The sequence below is a fragment of the Colius striatus genome, chromosome 16, assembly GCF_028858725.1.
Source record: "Colius striatus isolate bColStr4 chromosome 16, bColStr4.1.hap1, whole genome shotgun sequence".
Lineage (NCBI taxonomy): Eukaryota > Metazoa > Chordata > Aves > Coliiformes > Coliidae > Colius > Colius striatus.
The window spans coordinates 10,953,594-10,977,424 of NC_084774.1; the positions used below are offsets into that span (position 1 = coordinate 10,953,594).

At 45.1% G+C, this 23,831-nt stretch overlaps 1 protein-coding gene across 2 annotated transcripts; it reads left to right on the forward strand.

Moving 5' to 3' along the window:
- The first annotated feature begins 24 nt into the window (after window positions 1–24).
- Window positions 25–23,490, forward strand: CABLES2 (Cdk5 and Abl enzyme substrate 2). 2 transcript variants are annotated; one of them, XM_062008781.1, is made up of 10 exons: window positions 25–527; window positions 13,687–13,758; window positions 13,954–14,046; window positions 14,766–14,843; window positions 16,263–16,371; window positions 17,014–17,179; window positions 17,832–17,935; window positions 18,341–18,447; window positions 19,733–19,937; window positions 20,403–23,490. In XM_062008781.1, the coding sequence occupies exons 1-10, from the start codon at window positions 25–27 to the stop codon at window positions 20,541–20,543; spliced, it is 1,578 nt and encodes a 525-aa protein (XP_061864765.1). In that variant the 3' UTR covers window positions 20,544–23,490. The 2 variants fall into 2 exon arrangements, with proteins under 2 accessions (XP_061864765.1, XP_061864766.1); XM_062008782.1 differs by lacking the exon at window positions 13,687–13,758.
- Window positions 23,491–23,831: the final 341 nt, after the last annotated feature.

A 23,831-nucleotide genomic window follows, 5' to 3' on the forward strand; every position in this document is an offset into this window, starting at 1 on the left:
GGGCGGTCGCGGCTCATTCGGAGAATGGCCGCGGCCACGGCGTGTGGCTCCCCGCCTCCCCGCCCGCCCCGCGAGCAGCCGCCGCCGCGGAAGCGGGGTGACTCCCGGCGGCGACAGGCCGCCCTCTTCTTCCTCAACAATATCTCCCTGGACGGACGCCCGCCCTGTCCGCCCGACGAGAAGCCGCCGCCCGCCGGCCCCGGCGAAGGGGAGGAGGCGGCGGCGGAGCCGGCCGGAGCCCCCCCGCGCCTGCTGTCCCCGCCGCCCGCCTGCCAGCCGCCGCCCGCCCTGCTGCTGCCCGGCGTCTCCCCCCTCGCCGCCGCCGGAGCCAAGGGGGAGGCGGACCCTGCCCGCGGGGGCATCTTCCTGCCGCAGCTGCTGCTGGGCGGCCCGCTCTGCCCGCCGCCCCCGGCGCCGCCTGCCCTGCCGGGGATGCTGGCGGCCGCCAAGCCGGGCGCCCCGGGGCTGCTCAGCCCCACGCAGAGCGCTGCCGGCGGCGGCTTGGCGCTGGAGGTGCAGCGGCAGAGGTGAGTGAGGGGCCGGGGCACGCCGGGCCAGCCCGCACACACACACACCCCCCCACCACCACCCACCCCCCCGCCGGCGCGGCCGCCCTGACCCCGCGGGGCGTGGGAAGCTGCGGGACGCCCCCCCCCACCCCGGGGTCCTGGGAAGAGCCGGACTTTCCCAGGGCCGTCGACCGGCCGGCAGCTCCGGGGGGTGGAGAGCAGAGCATGGGAAACGGCCGCCCCCGGGGAGAGCGGCCGTGGGAGGCGGCGGCGCCGGCCCTGCTGTGGCCGGGCCCCGGGAGCGAGCACCTGGCCCGGGGCGGCGCGGCCGGAGGTGAGCCCGAGGGATGCTGCCTCGCAGGCAGCCGGGAGGCGCTGCCCGCCCCGCGCTGCCGTGTCCGCTGTCCGTGCGAGCGCTGGGTGCGCGGCTCGGTCCCGGGGATGCGCGGCTGCCTGTGCGGAGGATGCCTCAGCTTGCGGGAGCGCCTGGTGAGGGGGTTTGCGGAGTACATCGCTGGCTGAGTCTCTGGCTGCAGTTTTGCGGCATCCTGAACTGTGCCTGCTGCTTTTTTCCTAGCCCGGGTTTTGTATTTTTCTGCTTCCAGATGAAGCCGACAGAGGCAGAGAGGGGAAGTACCCTTCGTCCAACGGCAGCACTGCTGATGTAGTGCCTCTTCCTCATCCCTGCTGCTTGTCTATGCAGTAATTGTGTATTAATAACTGCTTCTACGCTGAGAACTTTGAGTCAGCCTCAGGGGAGGATGTTCTGGCCTTCGGTGCAGAATTACCCTTGGATTTCCAAGGGACTCCTATCAGCCTTGGTTTTCTAATCGACTGGAAGGCAGATCTTGGGGATTTGAGCTCTGAAGAAACTCTTTCCTAGGCTGTTTCTTGCATAAATAGCCTTGTAAAGTGAGCTGGCCCTCTGAGCCTGCAGATAGGCAAAGCTGTATCAAAGGCTTTAAGTCTCTGTGGTCTTTATAGTTGCTTCCAGAGCTTTGTTAGTGAGCTGAAATAGAGATGCTGTCTGTGCTTTAAAGCTGGGGAGCTTTGCTATTGCAGTTGATGGGTATTCCCTTTCAGGGTGTATCTTGTACATCTTTCAGTGGAGGTGTCCTGAGGTTCCCCAGGTTACTTGGAACCTCAAGTGACTTTAAAGAAAAGTAGCTGTTTATCAGTAAAGTGTTGGAGTCCTCTTGTATATCTTTCCTCCTGGGCTCTTTGCCTTCTTGAACTGTCATTTACTACTCGTTGTTTTCCCTTTTCTGTAATGGAAGAGGCCCTTCTTTCCTCACTTCTTGGAGAAACTGAAGCTGGACCTGCCAGATGGCTGCCCTGTATGCACTGGTTGTATACTACTTGTTGAGCAGGAAAGCCTGAAGTGAGGGTCCCATGCTCTGGACTGATGGAGTTCATGTAAATGATTCAATCCTCCCCATGCCAAGTCAATAGGACGCTAAGAAATTATTCCTAGAGTCCTCATTTGTTGTCTTTCCTGCCTCTTTCCTTGGCATCTGATTTTTAGATGTTCCATTCTATTATAGGACTTGTAATCAATCAAACTGAAAAGAATGATAAATCACAAATAAAAGGTAGACAGAGGTGCAAAGAAGTTATGGAGGGAATGAAAAGGCTTCTATCTGAGTGATGCCAAAACAGACCATGGTTTTTTAGCTTGGAAGAGATGGCTGAAAGGACATTCTGTACTGCATTAATCATTTGTGTGCTGCTTACAAGGGTCATTTGGAGTGGGAGTTCATCTGGTTTGGTTTTGTCTTTAAAAAAAGCAAAGAGTGGAGAACTTCTGCTGAAACTATCAGGGAGAAAAGCCACTTCTTTACATATAGACATGTCTTGTGACAAAAGCAGAGTTTTATGGAGCCTGTGGAGATGTGTGAGACCCAACCCATCTGCTCCCGCTGGCCCCAGAGTGCGTAAGATGGACCATTGGTGTAATTGGTGTAATGTCACCTGTGATTTGCAGGATGGGGGACCTGGAGTACTTTTTTGCTGGACTGTTCCATGGTTTGCTCTGTAGAGCAGTGGCATCTCCTCCTGTGCTCCTGCAGGGGCGTGGTGGTTGTGCTGCTTCCCCTTCTGCGTTGGGTGATTCAGAAATTGACAGGCAATGACAAAATGTCTTTCCTTTCATTGAGAGGAGGAATCTAAAGTACAAAAAAGAAATCTGTTGTTTTGCCATATACCAATTTTGCTACCGTAGATGGGTTAACTGTGCATCATGCAAATATACAGCCACATGAAGTCATCAGAGGGAAGGCGGAGGTGGAATCTGCACCAGGACTCTGGATATCTAATCTTTGGTGCCCACTTAAGGCAGCTGCTCTCCTCAGTCCTTTTTTAGTCATTGTCAAGAGCTGCTTTGAATTGCTCTCAGTGGAGCCTCCCTTAAATGCACCAGGAGCAGGGGCTAAAGGGTCTCTGGATTTGCTCTGTCCCTGTTCAGTGATGCTGTCCTGTGCTGTTCCTGTGGGTCTCATGGTGCAGGGGCTCACTCCCATCCATGGAAATCTCTTTACCTAGAATTGGCAATTGCATGGGGCAGACTCTTACCACAAAACTTGATCTTGTTTGAATTGATTGCAAAGTTGCAGGAAGCTGATGAGTCCATCCAGATTAGGTCAGTGTGGGCTGTGGTAGCACCTCTGCTGAAGTTAGTGGTTGTTTATTAGCAACAAGCAGGACCTTTGGTACAGCCCAAGGAATGGGTGATGTCTCTATACTCTCTACAGGTACCTGAAAGGAGGTTGGAGGGATGTGGAGGTCAGTCTCTTCTCCCAAGTGATGAATGTTAGGACAAGAGGAAACAACCTCAAGTTGCATCAAGGGAGGCTGAGATTGGAGCTGAGGCAGAACTGTTTCCCTGAGAGGGTTGTCAACCCCTGTGCCAGGCTGCCCAGGGAGGTAGAGAAGTCCCCAGCCCTGGAGCTATTGCAAAGCTGTGGAGCTGAGGTGCTGAGGGATGCAGTGGGCTTGTCATTGTGAGGTTAGAGAGGTAGTTGGTCTCAATGATTTAAAGGTTTTTTTCAACTGAAATGATTATATGATCTGCTCAGCTGATGTAACATGGAGTTCCTTAGAGTTGCCTGGTAGATGTCAGGCCCTTCAGATTGGAAACTGTGGCAGTGCACAGTCCCTCAGAGGCACTATTCAATCGGGATTCTTGGTTACATTGCACTGCTGGCTGAGCTTTATAAACTGAATGACTTCAACCTTCCACTTTTGTTAAGGCATCTTCTGGTTACAGGATCTTCAGTTACAATGCCCTGTTATACCAGCTTGCTTAATCTGCTTTCCATCCCTTCTCCTTTTCCATCTTGCTTTCTTCTTTTGTTCTGTCAAAGAACCAGCCTCTGAAGAAGCGGGGGGGGAAGGCAGCAAACAGAGAACAAATGCCCATTCACTGATACTGGTTTTTGTAATGAATTTCTGCTGCTGGGTCTGACACTGGCAGAGCTTTCTGGGGCAACACAGATAAGAGAGCCCTGAAAACAGCCAGGTTATGAAAGCACAAAGAATAGGAATAAGGGCTTTGAATGTCAATGCTTGTTGTGCTTCTGAGGTTTCAGTATAGTGTAATGTAAAGCAGCTGGTTTTGCCATGTATTTGCTGCATTTCACTGGGCCTAAGAATAGATACTGAGAGTAAATTAGTTGCAACTGATGCTTTAATGCCCTTGGACTTCAGTGGTCAGGGAGCTGAACTGCATGTTCATGGTTGCTGATGAATCAGAAATGACTGAGATAATTTAGGTCACTTGAAGAGTGGGAGTTTAAACTGTAGTTGATAACAGCAGTGCTTTGGACCAACTTTGCTTTTAAGTGTTAATTGGACATGGGATTGCTGACATAGGTGTGATCAAATGAGTTCCTTGGCAGAATGGCAGAAATGCTTGGTCAGGCCTTCATGCTCATGATGGTTAATGTGTTGTTTTGTCCTGCTGTCAGCTTAGCTGCTGTTTTCACTCAAATAGCAGTGCTTTTTGCTAAAAAAAAAATCCTCTGCTAATAAACAGCTTTTGATGACATGGATGAAATATAATGTTTAAAAATCTTAGTTTTAGTTTGAAGCCTTATTTGGCATCAGCTGAGCACACATGGTGCTTTTCAGGATGCATCAAAATCTGTCAAAGCTGGCAAGCTTTGACCTTTCAGAGGTGAAGGGTAAAATGGGATGTGCTGCCTGGGGCTGAAAATGAACATACTCCAAACCTGAACTTGCAGCTGGAATGTTAATGCTGCAGTCTCCTCCTCAGCAAGCACAGTTTGATTTGGGAGCTTTCTCTCATAATTTGCAACTAGAGGTGGATTGCATGAGTCCAATAGTAAGTGTTTATAATTTAGAGCTGCCTGTAGTATGTATTATCTGGTATTTCCAGCGGGGTATGTTACTCAGGAGTAAGTTGTATGCCTAGCAGGAGCCCTGGAGATCAGAAAATCCTCATCCTCGTATCCTTTGCACCTGTGAGTGGGTCTGGGTCAAGCAATCCTAGACACTGCTAACACCAAAGTTATTTGACCTCCTCATATAAGAGTCCAGAGGCTTTTAAAGTAACTTTGATCTCCAGGCAAGAGTTGTCTGTATAGAATTAACTGTATTTGCAGTGCTTCATCCTTTTTAGAGCAATTGTGCTGGAGCCCCAGCAGCAGCTTATGGGATGCTTTGGGAAAGGGAAAGCTCTGGAAGTGCCGTTTCCACCTCTCCTTCACTGCCAGCTTGCAGTTCCTCTCTGCAGGAGGTGGTGAGGGTGGTCAGAATGATATTGTCTTGGTTCAAGTCAGTGAGTCATCCACTGTAGGGAAAATGCTGCCAAATGAAATGTAAAAAGCTGAACAGCTCAACTTTGTGAAGGAATTGGTGGGGCTGTCTGAAACCTCCAGTAAGCAAGTAGGCTGGTGAGGAGGACATGTTGAGGTTGCTGGGGGTCCTTATGATAACTTCACTGAGCCCCAAGTCCTTCTTGATCATTGCAGAGACATGGGCTGCCCAGAGTTGGATCTGCCTTGCTGACCAGCTGTCTCACTGAGCTGTAGGTGAAGCTGCTTTGGGCCTGTTGTGTGCTCTTGGCACTGTGATGGAACCAGGTCAGAAGAGTTATTAGTAGTGATGATCATTTTTTTGCAGGCTTCTATGGACTGTGGAATGAGGCAGATCTTTGGTTTCAGTTTTAGAGTAGTTCTGAGCTAAGATGAGCTCTTCTGCTCTGGGTTTGGGTATGGTTTGGTTGGTTTGGGGAGGGGATAAAAAAGGTGGAGGGAAGGGAAATGACTCTTGAAAAAGTCTTTTTTTATTTCCTGCAGTATGCTTTAGTTACATTAAATCTTGAACACTTCAGCTGTCATGTGTTCCTCCTTTTTCCATCTGTCAGCCAGTTAAAGCTGTGAGGCTGTCGGCCCGAGCGAGCTTGAAGATGCTTTTGAGCCTTCTTTTGAAGATTGTTCTGAATTCTTCTGCCTCTGAAGTTTGAGTTGAAAAATGCATAATCTGACGTGCACACAAGCATAATGAAGTTGGGCTTCTGCAATGAGCGTGATGTATTGTTGATAAAGCAGGGGAGGGCAGAGGGAGGGTCCTCAGCTACAGCCACCCTGTCACACCAGCTCTTCAAAAGCAGAACTTTAAACTCCCAACCTTTGGTTTATAGCTATTGGGCATATAATTTAGTGTCAATTACTATAGTCTAACCTCCAAAAAAGATGTTCAACTTTTAACTGGTCTCAAGAGTGCAAGCAAAGCAAAAGTGTTTCCTGAGGTAGCCCTCTGAATTGTGAGATGTGAGCCTGGAAAACTGAAAGCCAAAAGCCCTACCCTGCAGACCTGCCTGGCAGCTAAGTAGCCATTTCATTTGCTAACCAGCCACAGCACAGGCTCAGCTGCTGTTGGGCAAAGCTGCTTCCTTGACAGCATGGACAGATTCACACTTGCTCTGTTGTGGTTACTGCAATTTAAGTATAAAATTTTGCCTTGGTGAGGCTACACTGTGGGTTGGAGGGGATGAGTGATGCAGTGAGAGGAACCAATTTTCTTCTCCTTCCCTGTTAAAAGCTTCTCTCTCCTTTTTTTTCTTAACTTGGGAGTACTGAAAGGTTTTATTTTAACAAGGCACATGATGAAATGACAGTGTCACCTCTCAGGGAAGTGCATGAATGTTTCCAGCATGATGCCCACAGTGTTACCAAGGACACCCTTTGCGTTTCACGTGCTGATTTTGGTCAGCGGTTCAGTGCCGAGTGAGCAGAGCACAAAGCACAGAGGGAACTGGGGTTGGTGAGCTGGGAACACCTCCAGAAACTGATAGGATTTTGGAGAAATTATTGCTTGTGTCCTGGCCAGCACATCTAGTTTGCTTTGTGAGAAGCAGCAGGGATTTTAGGAGTAGGCTTTGGCAGTGGGCGCCGGGCACAGCCAAGCCTTACATCTGGTTTGGTGCTTCTGTTGCAACAGATGGCTTTCATAATACTTACTGGAAGGCATTGTCTAAACACTCCTAGCACCAAAACAATGTCATTTATGAAACTCAGTGAATACAAAGCTCAGTTTCCTAGTGGCATTAGGTCTTAATCACATGTGGTTGTGAATCAGCAGTGAAGGAGCAGCCTCTGTGAGAAGTATCTCATTTCTTTCCTTGTTAGTATTTAAAGCTCTCCAGGCTTAGTGAGCTTCCCACTTACTCTGCCTCCACCTTCATTCAAAATATGCTTTGTTTCTATTCCTTCTTGCCTCTCCTGTAGGCTGCATGACACATTCTTTTCCTTGCAGGTGGCTTTGCTGGTATTTGAGGAGTGCAGGGTTTTCTCCTGGCTCTTTGGGACCAGCAGCAAAGCCCATGGTGCCCCTTCAGTTTTGCAAACAAGCCTCGAGTAAGAACACAAAGGTGAGGGAATTGAGCCTCCTCCTTCATCCTGAGGTCTTACAGAGGGACCTACTCTGAAGCATAAAAGTACCTTCTTCCATGGTTATGTGGCTAATTTGGATTTACTCTTTAAAATGGACATTGCTGGAGGAATAACTTAAACCAGCCTGGCTGTGAGACTTGTATTTATTCTCTGCCAGACTGATACTTAAACAAATGTCAGAACAAACTCCTGGGACAGTGGCCTGCCATCCAAACTGCCTGTTTGTGGTGCCATGAAGCAGTGAGTAGATGGCTTTGTAAGGAAGGAGCACTTAGCTGTACACTTACAAGGTGTCTTCTCGGCCACTGCCGCTCATTGACCATCAGAGATGAAACATCAATGATGATTCAGTATAAATGTGATCCCTGACTTCTTTTGGCTTTAATTACTGAGAACTTGTTGCTACTGCTGAGCTGTACTCAATCTGCTTTTGAGCAGGAAACTCATTAAAGCAAGTGTCAGGGGTGCTAAGGCACAGGGCACTGATAAGAGAATAGGGATGCTTTCACTTGTATGCTCTGAGATACAAGCCTGGGAACATTAAATGCCTCCTGAGCTGTGTAAGTAATGGCAGTTGTGAAAAGAATAACCTGAAACTGGTTTTCTGGATCCCTTGATGTCAGTATTGGACTTGGTCAAACTGAAGCACAGTTCCTAGCTGGTTGTTGAATTGCCTGTGAGGAGGGAAAATGATACAGCTTAATCTTTAAGATGTGTATTGTCAAAACCAATCTGACAGGTATGTCTTCCCATTGTAAACAGGATTTGGGAACTGGATTTCTTATGAAAATTACCTTTTACGACTGTACTATACTACTGCTTGCAAAACCCAATTAATGATTTTTGGCCTCCTTATGTTAATAACTCAGTCCCTTGACAGCTGTGATTAAACTGAGGCCTGTAAAGGACCTTACAAAGGGACATCCATATTAAAATAAAACTCTTTCAAGTGGGAAATAGGAAACCAAATTCTATTAGCTCCTCATTGTACACAGTAATTAAAAATTCTTGACCTCTCTCATTCCACCCATCCATTAGCACTATGTATGGCTGAAGTACAGCAGAGGGTATAAGCCTTGCTGCTAATTTTAGTGGCAGGCATGGCAGCGTGGGTTCCTTCCCCTGGCAGATGGGTGATGGATGCAACTCCATCTGAAACAAATCCTCCCTGCCTGTCCCTTTGGCTGGAGGAGGTCTCAAGTCTGGCTTTTCCAGTTGTGTTTGAAGGCTCCAGTCGCAGGGCTTGGCAGTCCTGGAAGTGGTGTGGATAAGAAGTCACAGCAGGAGATGGACTCTGGGTGCTGCAGCGGGGGGAAAATAGCTGACTGCTGCTTGAACTCTGGCTGTGTGGTTGTTTTGGAGTGCAGTGAGTGAGAGGTGAGGATTAGTTGAGATGAGAGGAGAATCCCAGTGAGATTTTGGAAACTTCTGATTCAGTGACACCAGCCAGTCTGCTCAGCTGCTGAGGCAGAAATTCAGGAACCAGAAAGGTGAAGCAGAAAAGCTTCAAAGTGGCCAAATGACAACTGCATGCAGGAGCTTCGCTAACATCACTGACCACTGTAAGGCTTGATATTCGGGGTTAAAATGAGATTCATACATTCCAAGCCAGGAAGCAGAGCCTGGAAGTGCCCAAAAGGCCACCCCACAGCCCCTTAGAGGCACAGGAGCAGGTGTGGAAGAGGCTGATGTAGTCTGAAGCTGTGTCTGATAGCACAAGGTTTGTATCTCTTTGACATTCAGCTGTAATACCTGCTAAAGACACTTCCAACTACAGCAACATCCTAAACACTTTACCCTTGTCCTCTTGGGTGTGTGCAGGTAGCCCAGCCCATGGGTGGGGTAGAAGAAAATACTCTTGGCAAGACATTGGACAGGTTCCTTTATCTGGAGCTGTGACTTAACCAGCTTTTTCCTTTCAATTGGTAGGACAGGGCATGTAGGGATTACCGGTGCTATACATAGATTGCTCTTAGCTGTGTCCTGTTCTGCTGGGAACACTTGAGCTGTGTCAGCCTCAGGGCTGGGGATCCTGCATACTGCTTGTCTGTTGTTTGCCCTCTGCTGAGAGTAGTTTTTTTCCCAATGCTCAGTAGGGCACTAGAAGAGAACTCTGAAGCTGTGGAAGCACTCCTAAATTGGATTTCCTGAGAGGGAAATCCATCAGAAAGGATAGATGTGTAGGCTGGCTGCTGTTTCCCGGGATGGGAGTCCAAAGGCATCTCCAAACTTAATGTAATAGTGTTTTATCTGCACACAGGGGTTTGTGGGTTTTCTTTAAGTGCATGTTTAGCTCATTAGGAATTCAGCAGTGCTGGTGGATTCCGTGTGTGCACATGGAGATAAACGAAGGCGTAATCCAAAATTCCTCTTCTTGATAGTCCCTTATCTCTGAGCATGTGGTGCGTGTGTTTTCTCTCTTGGTGGGTCCCCTTGGAGGTGCTGTCTCTGTAAACACAGTTGCTCTTTTTAGTGTTGAAGTTCTGGGAAAGTTCTGCTTTGTTGGCCCCAGAATTAGTGGGGGAAGCACCCAAAACTGAGCTTCTGGCCAAGGATGTACAAACTAGCAAACCTTCCTCAGGCACCTCTGAGCTTTCTTCAGGATACTGATGAAATTGCTCCATAGAGCTCAGTAACACTTGAAGGTTGGCTGTTTCAATTTCTAACTGTCAGGTAGCAGTCAGTAAGGGTGCATATAAGGTAACTTGCAGCTTGGGTGGAGATTTTAGTGTTCTCTTCTAGTATGTAGTTGTATTTGGCAGCACATGCTCTGTGTAAACTACTTAAAATCCTTTGAATTCCAGTGGATCAGAGCCCAGGCAAGAAGTGTTATCCTAGGTGAAGGTGCTTAGCACAGGATGTGTGACTCAACTGGTTTTTTTGTCATCAAAACTAGCAGCTGCTTAAGCAGTCTTCTGCTGCTGCTGAAGTGTGGATTGGCTGCCTGGGAAGAGCACTCCAACTCACGAAAATAGATATATGTGTATATATGTAACAAGAAGTGTAGGCTGCTCAAAGTGTTAATTTTTGCAGCATACTCTAAGTACTGCAGTACCTAGTAAACAAGTTCTGTACATTAGTGGTACTGAGGCCCCTGGCAAGTCTCCTGGGCTGCAGTGAGTGAGCTGTGACACTGTAAAGTGTTGGCCTGAGCATGCAAACCATTGTGGGTACTCTGACTGGATCAATAAGACTCTTCGTGCACAGCTTGGTTTGAGATTTGAGGGACAGTGTCTCGGCATCTGGGACTCCTTCAAGGTGGCAGCTTCACTTGAAGACAGAAAATATTATTTACAAGGGTAAAAAGTGAAGTTTCCTGTTGTGAAAGTGGGGATGAGTCACCGTGGCTGTGAGCCAAGGGGCAGGATCTTCCCTCCACTGCGGCAGGTTTTTACTTCTAGGTGTGCTCTTAGAGGAGCAAGTTCATGTGTTTGTGACTCCTGTTCCTGAGGAAACGAGGCTGTGCTTAGGAGGTACAACACGCTGGGTGGTTCACCATGGTGTGAGCACAGCCTTCCTGGCCCTATGTATCTCCAGTAATATGGAGTTACTAGTGAGGATCTAGCAATGGTTCTCCCAATCCATCCAGTTATTTACACCAGGATCCTTTTACAGAACTACGTTGGGGAGGTTTTTGTACCAGTGCCTGTTGGCATTAGCTATTGTTTTCCCTCTGCTCACTGTACATGGCATCTTTCTGTCTGCATCCAGCCACGTCCTCCCCAGGAGGGAAGGAAGACTCTGGATGCTACCAGCTGCATTCATGCCAGGAGATTTGAGATTTGCCTCTGCATCTCAAGGGGTATTTTTAATTTCAGATTAGATGCCAGAGTAGGCTGGAGAACCCTGTGTCTGGGAGAACCTTCCTGTGCAGTTCTCGCTAACAACCAAAAAAATAGAATCACTTCAAAACTGAAGTGCTAGTGAAGGGCATTGAAGCTGTGCCAGGAATGTGCTTCAGAAGCATCCTTAATAGCTGTTGATTTGTAGGAGGCAGTCTCCAGCAATACTGGAGGTGTCAGTCCTGTGGGAGGATTTACCTCTCTTGTGGTTACAGACAGGGACACTAATTTTTCATCCTCCTACTGGTTGGAGTTCCGGTCTTTTTGTTCTTTTAAGAATGCCTGAACAGCACTGCTGAGAATCTGGAGACAATTTCCTTCTAGGGGAAAAAAAATCAAGCTTGAAATGGCAGTGTAAGTTATTATGAATACACAAAGGGCACTAATTATATCTTATTAAGGAGATTGTAAGCAGACTTCAAGAAGAAGAAAACCATTGATTACTTTGGCATTCATTCTCTTCAGGTACTTGAGAATACAGAGAAAATGGTTTGTTTCTCATGAACTTGTGCTGGGAATGAGGAGTTAACCTGGTTTCAGGAATGCTCAGCTTGAAGTGTCATTTTGCAAAAGCTCTTGGTTGGTATGCACAACCCAAAACTGCAGATCAGCAGTTTTCAGTAACGTTTACATCAATGTAGAAGGAAGGATACCAGAACACCATCTTCTCTAAAGTGTTGGCTTTTGTGTTCCTGGTATAGCTTGAAAAAGGGGGACAAATGCTCCTGTTGCCAGTAACTTGCTTGTTGTGGAAGTGTGTCCTTTTAGAGCAAGTCCTGTGCATCAGAAACACCTGTAACAGCAAAGTGAGATGTGGCAGCGTCCCTCCACGTGGAACAGACACAGTTTTTTGGCAGGTAACTTTGGCAAGAGCTCCAAGTAGCTCAGGAGAGAAGAACTAATCTACAAGAAAGGGGAAAAGAGGTGAAAGCACTTGTTTTGTCACTCAATTTGCATTTCTAGACACAATGCTTAAGAAAAAGCAGATAGATTTTTGTTCATGTCCAGAACTCTGGTGTATCTCTTCTGTAGCAACAAAATATTGTGGTTTGGTTCCTTACCCAGCTCAGGCTGGAGAGGAGGAAAGACAAAGTCACTTAGCAGATAGTCCAGATGCTTCAAATCTTGAAGCATCAGAGACCAGACTTAATCCCAAGTAGGTTTGTTTGAGCTTTAACTTGAATCAACTGAAGCTGCAAATGGTTTTGCTGTGTAACAGCTATGGAAGAGTTTTTTACCAGTTCATAAATTCCATTTTTCTTGACTTCTTCCTGCCCTTTTCTTTCAGCCCACCAAGGTGCCATGTTTTTGCTTTGGTGCTAGATGTTAACTTCAGGCATGAGAGCCTGACCTTGGTCTGTGTGAGCAGTTTGGCTGCTTGTGGGTGCTACATCTCTGATGGAACTTGAAAGCCTGATTATGTTTTTGTTTTCCCCAAAAATAGATCTTGTCAAATAGGATTCCTGCAGCTTCTGTCTCGTATGCTGCTTCTGCATTGACTTCCACAGCAGTATTGTCCATTAGATGAGTGATTGTGTGACTTTGGAATAAAACCTTGGGATGGGAATGCATGTGGCTTGTGCTAAAAATGTAGCACAATGTATGCTTAAACAAAAGCAGAAAACATGGAATCTGGTAGTTGTAGTGTCAGCATCTTGCTGGTGGAAGTTGAGTCTGAGTGCATTGTTCCGATGGAAATTGCAGTCATGGTTTCACAATTCCTTTGTGAATCTCTACCAACAAGGAATGAATGATAATAGCAATGCCTCTTACCTTGACACAATCTTTTTTCTTTTGCTTAAATGTAGTATCTGATTGCTTTAACTCACATGATTCCTGCTATTGTTCTCCTCACATCTTCCATTCTGGGATTTCAGATGGGTACCAAATACTCTGTGCTTTCTCTAATAACTCTGTTACTTTCTGGAAAGATCCATCAATTTTAAGCTACCATCATAGGCTCTCAGTCTGCTGACTGCTACAGCTGGAGACAACTGTGTTTAGAATCAAGACTGCACACAGAGTTTGGTCATTGTACAGATAGATTTATCTGTATACATCCAGAGATGGATATGAAATGACTTACTCCCTTGCTTTGGGGGAGGGGAGCTTTTGTAATGTTTCATGTAAGATTCTTACATTAATATTTGAAGGCTTTTTAGATGTTTCATGTATAGGTAGAAGTTCTCACGTGTTGAAGATAGTGAATACTTTCGTAAATGAAGCTGATATGTACTTCAGGGAAGAGAAGTTCTTGGCCTTTTTAGGAACTTGAAAATCTCAGTTAAACACTCTTCCAACAACAGCAAAGATCAAAAACCCTGCCATTTGTCCTAAGAGCTCATAGATCTGTTGCAGTTCATAAACTCAGAGGCCATGAACTAATATTGTCCACTCTTCGTGGTGTTGTACATTTTACAGAAGGCGTTTTCTCTCCCAGCGCTGCTCTCTAGACTTTTTAGAAGACATAGTGGAATATGCCAGTGTACAAAGGTACTTTTTTCACAAGCAGCATTAATCTCAACTCGTTGCATGCAAGTCCTCTCCTCCCTCCACCCTCTTCCACGCCAATATCTGAGGTCCTGCATGCTAGTGCTGCCATCTGATCATACGACTGACAGGACTTATTGTTTCAGATGACTCAACAGCTGTGGGGTTTTGTGGTTGTTTTGTCTTTTCCAATTGCAGAACCAAGCATATATCTGGGTCTCCAAGACACAAGAATTTGAAGAAGATGCACTTCATCAAGAACATGAGGCAGTATGACACCAAGAACAGCAGGTAAGTTGTGGAGAGTAAGGTGCCTCCTGTATTTAGGTGAAGCAGGTTGTGCTGAGAAGTAGCCTCTGTTTCAATACAGGTACCCATTTAATATCAGTGGGAATAAGATGATGTCCTTGGGGCCTTGTTAGTTTTATACCTACTTCTGTCAAAGGCAGTGTTTGTATCTGCTACATCTGCAGCAGTATCCTGATGGTTCTGCCATCCTGCTCTGAGGAGGTTAAGTCATTCTCTTCTAACACCCTCCTTATCTCTAGCACACAGAGGTCATTGCTGAGGAGGATTTAAGGAGAATGTCTTGGTTTAGCAGATTTCTCTTCTGCCCAGCAACTAAGAGCCAAGAAAAGGGAGACTGCATTCATATTTATTATTAATAGAGGTGTGAGATGTCATCTAAATGGAAAAATACTATCCACAAGGTTTATGTAAAAATTACATAAGTATAGATATCTATTTAAAGACTGGGATCTCTTCTGAGGAGCTCCCAAGGTGATGGCAGTTACTGTCTGCTGGGTTTTGGTACAGAGCCTGCCTCCAAGGACCTGCAGGGTCAGAGTGAAACCTCTGCTTTTGTGTTGCTTTTCAGAAGCATAAAATCCATAGCAGTATCTGTGACTTGCAGAGCAGTCCAAGAAGAGTTTTATGCTCATTCTATAGAGAGCTGGTTTGTAACTTCTGAATCTTAATTCATGTCCTGATCTTTTCCCATCTGCTTACAGGATAGTGTTAATCTGTGCTAAACGAACACTGTGTGTGGCTTTTTCTATCCTGCCTTACGGGGAGGGTTTACGGATCAGGTGGGTCATCTTTACCTGCTTTGTGAAATGTCTGGTCTGTTGTTTGCAAAAGATGTTAAAATGAGTGTGGTTGATAGCAGGCCTCCTGTTTTGAAGCAGATGAACTTCTTTAACTTAACCATTTACGTGTAAGGACAAGAGTTTACTACCAGAGCAGCAAAAACAGATGTTTCCACAGAGTCAAAGCATTTATTCAAAATCAAGAGAAAATTGGTGGAGAAGGTAGACTTTTCTTCAGGTGTTTGTTCACATTCCAATCCTGTGAAATCCCTGAAACCAGCCTTGAGCAGATGATGTGATTTGTTGCTGTGTAGGGTTTCCTCTACTCCTAAAGTGGTCAGAAATCCCCCGTCTTTTGTGCAACAAACAATGATGCCAGCAAAAAAAGCATCCAGAGCATCAGGGAAACCTTCAAGGCTTCATGCTGAAGTTGCACCTAAATCAATTTAAGATGCTTTTCAGCTCTGAGCTGTGAGAGTCACTATTTGCAATCTAAGAAAAACAGAGTTTCAACTGAAACTGTGTCTGTACCGTTGTGTTGGTTGTACATCTTTGTATGGAGCTGTCAGTGTGATCACTTGTGAGAAACAAAACCTGCTGCCTGGATTTCCCTGCAGCTTTGCTTCTGTAGTCTTAAGTTTGTTCTGTGAAGGTCTGTGATGTGCAAATACACCATAGAAAATACTAATTCTATTCTAATCCACTCCAGGCAAAGCAATTGTGTTGTCACTTGTGTCCTGTACATAACTTACGGGCGAAGGAAACGGATGTTTAGTGGTGGGAGTTGTATTGTATGCAAATACACTTGCCACAAAAATAGTTGATGGGAAAATATTCTCTCACTTCATAGAAAAGCAGCGAGGTCACTGGAGCTATTTTAGAGCAATTCTGAGCACTGTGTTGTTCTGCTTGTAGACCAGCAATGGAGTTCTTCCACTGAAGGCTGCATTTTTGCATTGTGGAGTGTAGGTAACAAAGCCACGTGCTGCCATCACTGAAGCAGAGTTCTGCTGGCAGCCTTAATTCTTAATTTGAGCTTGTGTGGTTGGTAAATTACAGCTGAAAGGCATGTTTCTAATCCTGGAAAACTAGTAATGTAAATCATGCTTGGTGTTGAGGGTTTGAGCATTAGCATGGTTACAAATGGTGTGGTCTGATGCAGAAAGACCATGTGAAAAAGTTTCCATTTACTAGGTATATGGTTAGAGATTTGAGTTAAATCTGATTCTTTGTCTAATGAACATCTCTGCATTTTGAGAAGAGTACTTAAAAATGAATGCTGTCTTGGTGATGGGATTGTGCTGTTCTCATGTGGGCTGGTGGTGTTGACTGTAGTGAGTGGATGGACCTGGTGTTGCCCTAGAAGAAGGTGGCCTTATGCTGCATCTTTCTATACTCTATTTTCTTGTCTGCATTTAGTGATCTAAAAATGGAAGGACAGAAGCAAAGACATCCTTCTGGGGGAGTTTCAGTCTCCACTGAGATGGTGCTTGGAATGGAAGGAGTAGAGCTGGGTGCTGATGGCAAGGTAAGGAAGTTTTTTCTTTTACCTTGGTCTCTTGATCTGTAACACCAATGACCAAAGCACCGACCAGAGCCAGCAACAGCAGGTGGGTAATCTGGCTGCTTTCATCCCAGGGCTGTTTCATGCTGGGGCAAATAATTTATGCAGTGCTTTGCCATCCATAAAGTAAAAGCTGTAACTTTTCAGAGCAGTGGAAGTTTGTTTTGATCCTTAAAGTTGGAAATGTTTGGCTTATGGTAAAGCTTCTTCTGAGGAGGCTGTTGAAGCCTGTGATCAGTTCTGCCTCTGTTTCTGGAGAATTGACTCTGGTATCTCAGCCAACATGAGTGATGTTTTGATGGAAGTATGGGTGAAATTTGTACCTCTTTAGTTAAACTCATATACTGTCAGAATATAAGTGATGTGATTCTCCCTTTTTCTTTGCCATCCTACCAAATCTCTACAACACTTCTATGCTGAAGACATGGAAGCAGGGCATTCCTTGGCCAACTTTTCCCTTTCCTCCTGTCCCACAATTTCAAAGTCTCCACTCCCAAATACAAGCTCCAGAGGACTCTGAGGTAGAAAAACCTCAGATGTCTGGAAATAAGCTTTTCAATATCTTTTTTTTCCCCCTGTAACTACTCCATCCTCCTCCTCTTTAAGGTTGTCTCCTATGCAAAATTCCTGTATCCAACCAATGCCCTGGTTGTTCGCAAGGCTGACAGCCATAGTGCTGTTCCCTCCTGTCGAGCCAGTGCTTCCCGGAGCCTTCCTGGGTCAAGATACAAACCTGTGACAGCAAAAACGATACCAGCAGGAACGGACATTGGTAAGGACAGCTGCCAACATCATCAGCACTTATGTACAGGGCAAAAAAGCATGAAAGGAATGTTTTTCTGAGACAATTGCAAGTGGTCAAGTGTGTTATTAGAAAGGAGACTGTTTGTAGCCCATCCTAGTGAGGAAAGCTTGTTAATGAAGTAGAAATGATGAGCCTTAGGACTGAGACTTGCACACATTCCTTACATCCTCTGTAAATCTGGCCTAGTTCTGCTTATGCTGTTCAAGAAGCATAAAGTTTTTCCATGGAAATGAGAAGTTGTATATTGATCAACAAGTAACAATGCATAAGCCAAAGAGTTTGTGACAAGAAGCCCTTCTCTTGTGCAGAAGAGCAAACTTGACAACTCTCTTAGATTAAAGGCAAAATAATTCAGTCCTGTGCAGTTGTTTTCTGTGCCCATTTGTGGATGACAAACTTTTGCACTAAGTGTGGTGTGTCAGACACCTGCTGGAGAAAGAGCTTGTGTGGTATTTGAAATCATTCTAATACATTTATGAAATGCAAACATGTGACTGTTCTTTGCCTGTGCTATGGGATCTGCCCACGGTGTTAATGCTCTTTGAAAACTTTCTGGAAGAGGAAGTGGGGAATTTCAAGCTCTCTCTTGTGACCCAGTGTGCTTTCCTCGTTCCTTCAGGAAGTGAAACTGGGGAAGCTGCAGAGTATGATCCAAATCTTCTGGATGATCCTCAGTGGCCATGTGGAAAACATAAACGTGTTCTCATCTTTGCCTCTTACATGGTGAGTGACTGACCTAGCTGGACAGAGGAGGGAGCAAGTGAGTGCCAGGAAAGAACTATAAAGAACTAGAAACTTCTTATAAAGAACTTCCTCTAGGAATAAAAAGTCATGGCTTTTGAGACTTTAGTAGAAAAAATACAAATAGTGGGTTTGTGCACTCAGCTTGAGGACCAACCTGGCACCTGTCTCCTTGTAGCCACTTGCTTCTTGTGACTGTTTGCTTACTAGTGTTTTAAGACTTTGTGGTTGAGATTCAACGTGGTCTGTTAGTTAGGATGTTATAGAAATGTTAAATTGTGAGTAATAAAACTCAGGTTTGCCCTTGCATTAGTGTCTTTGGAAGATTTGTTTGGCTGTCAGCACTGTTCACAGGACAAATGGTAACTTTTGCCTCTTGTGTTTCAGACTACAGTCATAGAATATGTGAAACCTTCAGACCTTAAAAAGGATATGAACGAAACCTTTAGAGAGAAGTTCCCTCATATCAAGTTGACACTGAGCAAAATTAGGAGGTAAGAAACAGACATAGAGAACATCATCTGCATTGTATGAGGCTGCTTTCATCTTCAACTTCTGTGGCACAAATACTAGATCTATTAATAGTATATATGATGAAACACTAACCTCTTGTTGGCAGTTGAGCTGACTGTAGGCTGAGAGCTCTGTGTAGGAATGTTTAGGATGCTGAGAAAGGATAACAGTTGGTTTCCATAGTCCAGCCTAAGAGGGTTTTGTTTTGCTCACTGGTGCATTAACACTAATAGCCAATTAACAGTGAAGCAATGTTAGCCTTGAAACAAATACTTGCAACCTGATTGTTTGACTGTAGTGTGGTCCAGCTCTAACTGGATTGTGTGTCTGGACCCTCTGGCTATTTTTGCCTTTCCATTACCAGACTCACTGATGACTATGGCCTCTTAACAAGATTCATAGATGATGTGTTAATTCTGGGGTGTCTGAGTAAAGAAATGGATTTTGTGAAAGCAGGACTATGCTGCACAGAATTCATCATCTTCCAGGACACACGTGTGGACACTCATCAGTGAGATGCCCCATTGCTGTTCCAAGAGCTGTGATCTTGCTGGTATTACATGGCAGTTAATGCCATCAGAGCCTTCTGAAATAGCCAGCTTGGACATGATTCTGCTGAATCACCAGGGTTATCTGTAACTCAGCTCCAACTGGAAGGCTTGCTCAGGCAGGGTCTATGTTCTGCCAGTGTCCTGCACACTCCTCATTGTAGCTGTTCTGAGTAGCGTGTTCATGGAGAAAACTTCTCACAGGTGTAGCATGGATGGCAGGTAGCATCCACCATAAAGTCTGCCTTAATACTGAAGTGCAGGGCTGCCTGTTCAGTGTAAACCAGCTTGCCTTCACCCTCAGACCTGGCTCTTACAAGGTATGTAGTAGACAGGTCTCTGCAACATCTGCTGTGATCTGCATGGCTTTGATGTGGTGTTCTGTAGGTCAGGGTGGTTCAGTCTTATGATATGAATCATGAACCAGTTTGGGAGCCCAGAGGGAATCATACAGCAGTAGCCTGTGTGTCAGCAAGGCAGCAAAGCCCCTGGTGTTTCTGGACAAATAAGGAACTGTTCTTCCACAACAGATATCAGCCAGGTTAAATCAGTTTGTGCATCAGCTCTAGTTTGCTGCCAGCTGGACTTCTCCAGGATAATACTCATCATGGTTTTCCAAATAGGAGTCTTGCCCATATACTTTCCTGAGTTCTTATGGCACAGTGTTGCTGGAACCAGAGCTGTATGTTTGACAGTGTCCTTTTTTTCCTGTTCCCAGTTTAAAAAGAGAGATGCGAAACCTGAGTGAAGAGTGCAGCCTGGAGCCCGTTACTGTCTCCATGGCTTATGTTTACTTTGAGAAGCTCGTCCTCCAAGGCAAACTCAACAAACAGAACCGCAAACTGTGTGCTGGTGCTTGTGTTCTGCTCGCAGCCAAGATCAGCAGTGACCTCAGGAAACACGAAGTTAAACACCTTATAGATGTAAGTACTATGAGACTTGTTTCAGGTGCAGTCAAAACCTTCTCTCTACCTTACAGAACAAGGCAAAGATTAAAGCCAAGACTTCCAGCAGTGTGTGCTTGCATTTGAGACTGGCTCTCAGAGTCAGTTTTATGTCTCATTAGGGCTCTTACTTAGCTTTTTCAAATTAATTAAAACTCCCTAACTGGTGCAGTCCCTCCTCCTGATCCTACAGTGAGGTTATTTTTGCCCTTACATATGTCTACCCGAGAAACAGTAACTGCTGTGTGGGTGTCACAGCTGAGCTGATGAGCTGGTTTACTTCTCTGATCCCTGGCAACATTTTTGATTCTGTAGGTTACAGCTCAGGCCATGCATCACTGCCTCCTGTTCTGTGCTGACTTCATCTAACAGTGTGTTGATATCATGGGGATTAACTGATATCTTTCTTTTTCTTCCCTGTCTTTTATTTTACTGCTGTCACAGAAACTAGAAGAGAGATTCAGATTCAACAGAAGAGATCTCATTGGGTTTGAATTCACCGTCCTTGTAGCTTTGGAACTGGCTCTCTATCTTCCTGAAAACCAAGTTTTACCTCATTACAGACGGCTCACACAACAGTCTTAACCAAAACTACGTTCCAGCTGGCAGCTGGTGACGCTGGAGAACTCACCGAAGGCTGCTGGTGAAGTTGCCACTGGCTTGGGAGCATCCTGCCGTGGCTGCAACCAGATTGGAACTCTGCAGTGCGTTGTTAAACTGTCGCGGTGTGTGTTACGGACACATGTGCCAAGTCCAGGGGATGGTACGAGAAGAGTTGTTGAACTTTATTTTCTTTTGGACATTTAAAGCACAAATATTCACCAGTCAGCTGTCACAGCTGTTTATTGTTTCTTATTTATCTTTTTGGGTTGACTAAAACTGTCCTTCTCTATGAAGAATCCTAAGGGTATTGTTTCCTTTTGTTTGTTTTTAGGCCTTTATTGTATTCCTTGAGACTAGAGGAAGCATCACTTCCATTCCAGTGTACCATGAAGTTCACATGTTTCTAAGAATCTTCTTGCATTTTTACATTAAGGAGATGCATACTTTATTTTTTTAAAGATGTGCCTAAAACTGGCTGGTCTGGTACCAGTGCTTTTTAAGTTACTTCTGTTACTTAGTGGGGAATCCAGAACTTGTATAGCCATTTACTCTTTATCTGCATTGGCCTTGCATATAAGGAAAACAATTCCAGTATATCTGCACTAAGGATACACAGGGCATCTATTCTCTACTATAGATCTGTAAGTAGGGAGATTGAAATTACTCTGTTCCAATTCAGTTAACTATTAGTACCTTAAGAATACTCATTTTATTTAGAGGAGAGCTCGTTTGAAAACCTGTCACGAAGTACCACATGTTGAACAAAGTAGCTGCAGCACAGAAATTGCCATCCTGATTCACTCTTCAGTGGAAGATGAGTGCTTGACTGAGCAATTTGCTGTCAAATGTATCATTTTTACTTTGTTTCAGTGTTCTGTAGTCTGAAATAAGCACCTTTTTGGTATGACTGTATTATATATGGTCTTAACGTGCTCTCAGCAGATGTTGAAGTCAGTAGAGCTACTGCTGCCAAACTAAGCCAATGAAACAAAGCATGCTCAATATTAAAATGCTACTTTTTTACTCTGTTCTTCCAAGCATTTCATCACTGTGATGGTCCTGGCATTTGTTGCACATCTGAACAGCCACTTAACCAACAGCACTCTAATGCTTACCCAGAGGTGAAATAACTTCTCTGACCATTGGCTATTCTTTCAGTTATGTTTAAATACCCAGGTTGGGAATGAACTCTTGATTATATGTGGAACTTTCTGTTATACTGGTTCTTGGGTTTATTTTCTGAAGCAATATTACCATACAAGTAACTGTGTCCATTTGCAAGGAACAAAACTGATGCTTGGCTATTATGAGTGAGAAATGTGTACTTTAAGTTTGACTCTTAAATGAAATACTAGATAGACCTTGTACTGAGGTAAGAGACCTGCTATCTAATATGTAAAGTAATGTAAATTCTTGTTCCTTGTATTAAATGTTTGGTTGTAGCCAAAAGCAAAGCTGAATCTTTGCTCTTCAGCTTTGTTTTGTCTGAAGCTGATTTGGCTTCCTTAGAATTGCAGCAAACTTTACTGGAGCCCCTTTAAGTAAGGCTCTAAATGTATTTTTCATGTATAATAACTACAGTGACTATCAAATCTTTTGTAACTGTGTTCAGCTGTATGTAGCTTCCAGTTATTTGTGTAGAATTTAAAATGCTTGTGATTTCTCTTTAACACACAGGACTTTCCAGTCTCCATAAGTGAGATGGTAGATAGGCAGACAATAAGCTTGCCAGTTACCTTCCAAAAGGTTTCAAAAATTGCCTACTAGTTAAACTCTCTACTGAATATAGCTACCCTTGCATGCAAGAAATAGTGATGTACTAAACACCTAGTGTATAACGAGCCTTCTAATCAGCAAACAGTGGTGAAGGACAGCTGAAGTGATCCACTGCTTCCTAAAGTCATCAGGGGATGATGGCACAGAGGCAGAACTGAGCAAAGACATTTCTTGCATGGTATCTCCAAAGCTAGCAAAATCAAAAAATGTCCGTCTCTGGCAACTTCTTTGTCTAGTGTATAAAGAGTTTTCTGTGACAGTTAACCTTCCTTTCTTACCATCTAAGGGGAAACAAATGCACTTTGGTTTGCAGCACTTTGCAGTCTCTATTCAGTGGAAGTTTGCCTAGTTGCAGTGGGCATTGGGGCCCTAGTTACACTCCCAGAATCTACAGTTTCACATCAAACCAGCAAGCTTTTGTTTTCTCTTTCAGAAGAACAACTTAGGATAAGGAGCGTTAAATTGCAGAATTCTGAAAAAATGTCTAAAGGATCCTGTAAATGTTGGCTTGGGCATGTGCAGTGTTCTGGAGCCCAGAAGCTGTTTGGAGCACAGGTTGGAAATGATACATTGGAGCAAATGCTGTGCTGCTGTCTCTGCCAGAGCGTGGGTTTGGGGTCAATGTCATCCAGAGGCACTGTCTGCAGCTTGTACATCTGTACCTCTGTTTCTGCACAGATACCACAGCAGTCCTTCTGCAGAGGTGCAGTGACTTGTGTGTCAATGTGTTGGTTTTTTCTGTCTCAAGGATGTAGCCTACAGTCCTGTGTGGGAATTCCTCTTTTCACCTAAATCTGCCACCATGTGGCAAAGGACTATTACTGCGTTATCCATTAATAAACTGAAACTGGGACCCAAAAGAGTTGATGGATCTGTTGGCTTTACATTTTCACAGCCCAACTCCTCTGGCTTTGAAGAGAAAGGCTGGTTGAGGCCAAGGGGTGGCCTTGCACTGTGTAAAGATGCTGCTGGGTTGCCTCAGCAAGGAGAACTCTCTTGATAAGAGGCTGTACACTTTTATGTCAACAATAGTTATGTTTTTGTCATTCCATTATTTAAAAGTCTGAGTTGTATCTGGTTCTTTTTTGTTTCCTTCATGAACTCGTGACATTAAGATGATATGAAATAAACTGTTTTGGTACATGTTTTGTAACCAATGGTCTTGTTTCAGCCTCATCTTTGGCTTTGCAGGAGAGTGGTTTGCCCTTCAACTTCAGCATGCCACGGCCCACTGTGGCTGTGGGGAGAGAGGGGAACACCATGGCCCATGGTACCTGGGTGGGGGTGGGACCTCTCTGCCCCCCTGAGGATGGCACCCAGGAGGTGAGGTTGCATCTCAGGTACTGTGCTCAGTTTTAACATTGAGGGGGTGCAGAGGTGGACACTGAAGCTGAGGATGGGGCTGGAGCACAAGGCTGATGGGGAGCAGCTGAGGGAATGGGGCTGTTGAGCCTGGAGGAGGCTGAGGGGAGACAGCAGCACTCTGCCACTCCC

Coding starts and splice junctions, on each gene's coding strand:
- CABLES2 (XM_062008781.1), top strand. CDS start 25: ATGGCCGCGGCCACGGCGTGTGGCTCCCCGCCTCCCCGCCCGCCCCGC. Junction 528..13,686: donor CTGGAGGTGCAGCGGCAGAG/GTGAGTGAGGGG, acceptor TACATTTTACAG/AAGGCGTTTTCTCTCCCAGC. Junction 18,448..19,732: donor ACACTGAGCAAAATTAGGAG/GTAAGAAACAGA, acceptor TCCTGTTCCCAG/TTTAAAAAGAGAGATGCGAA.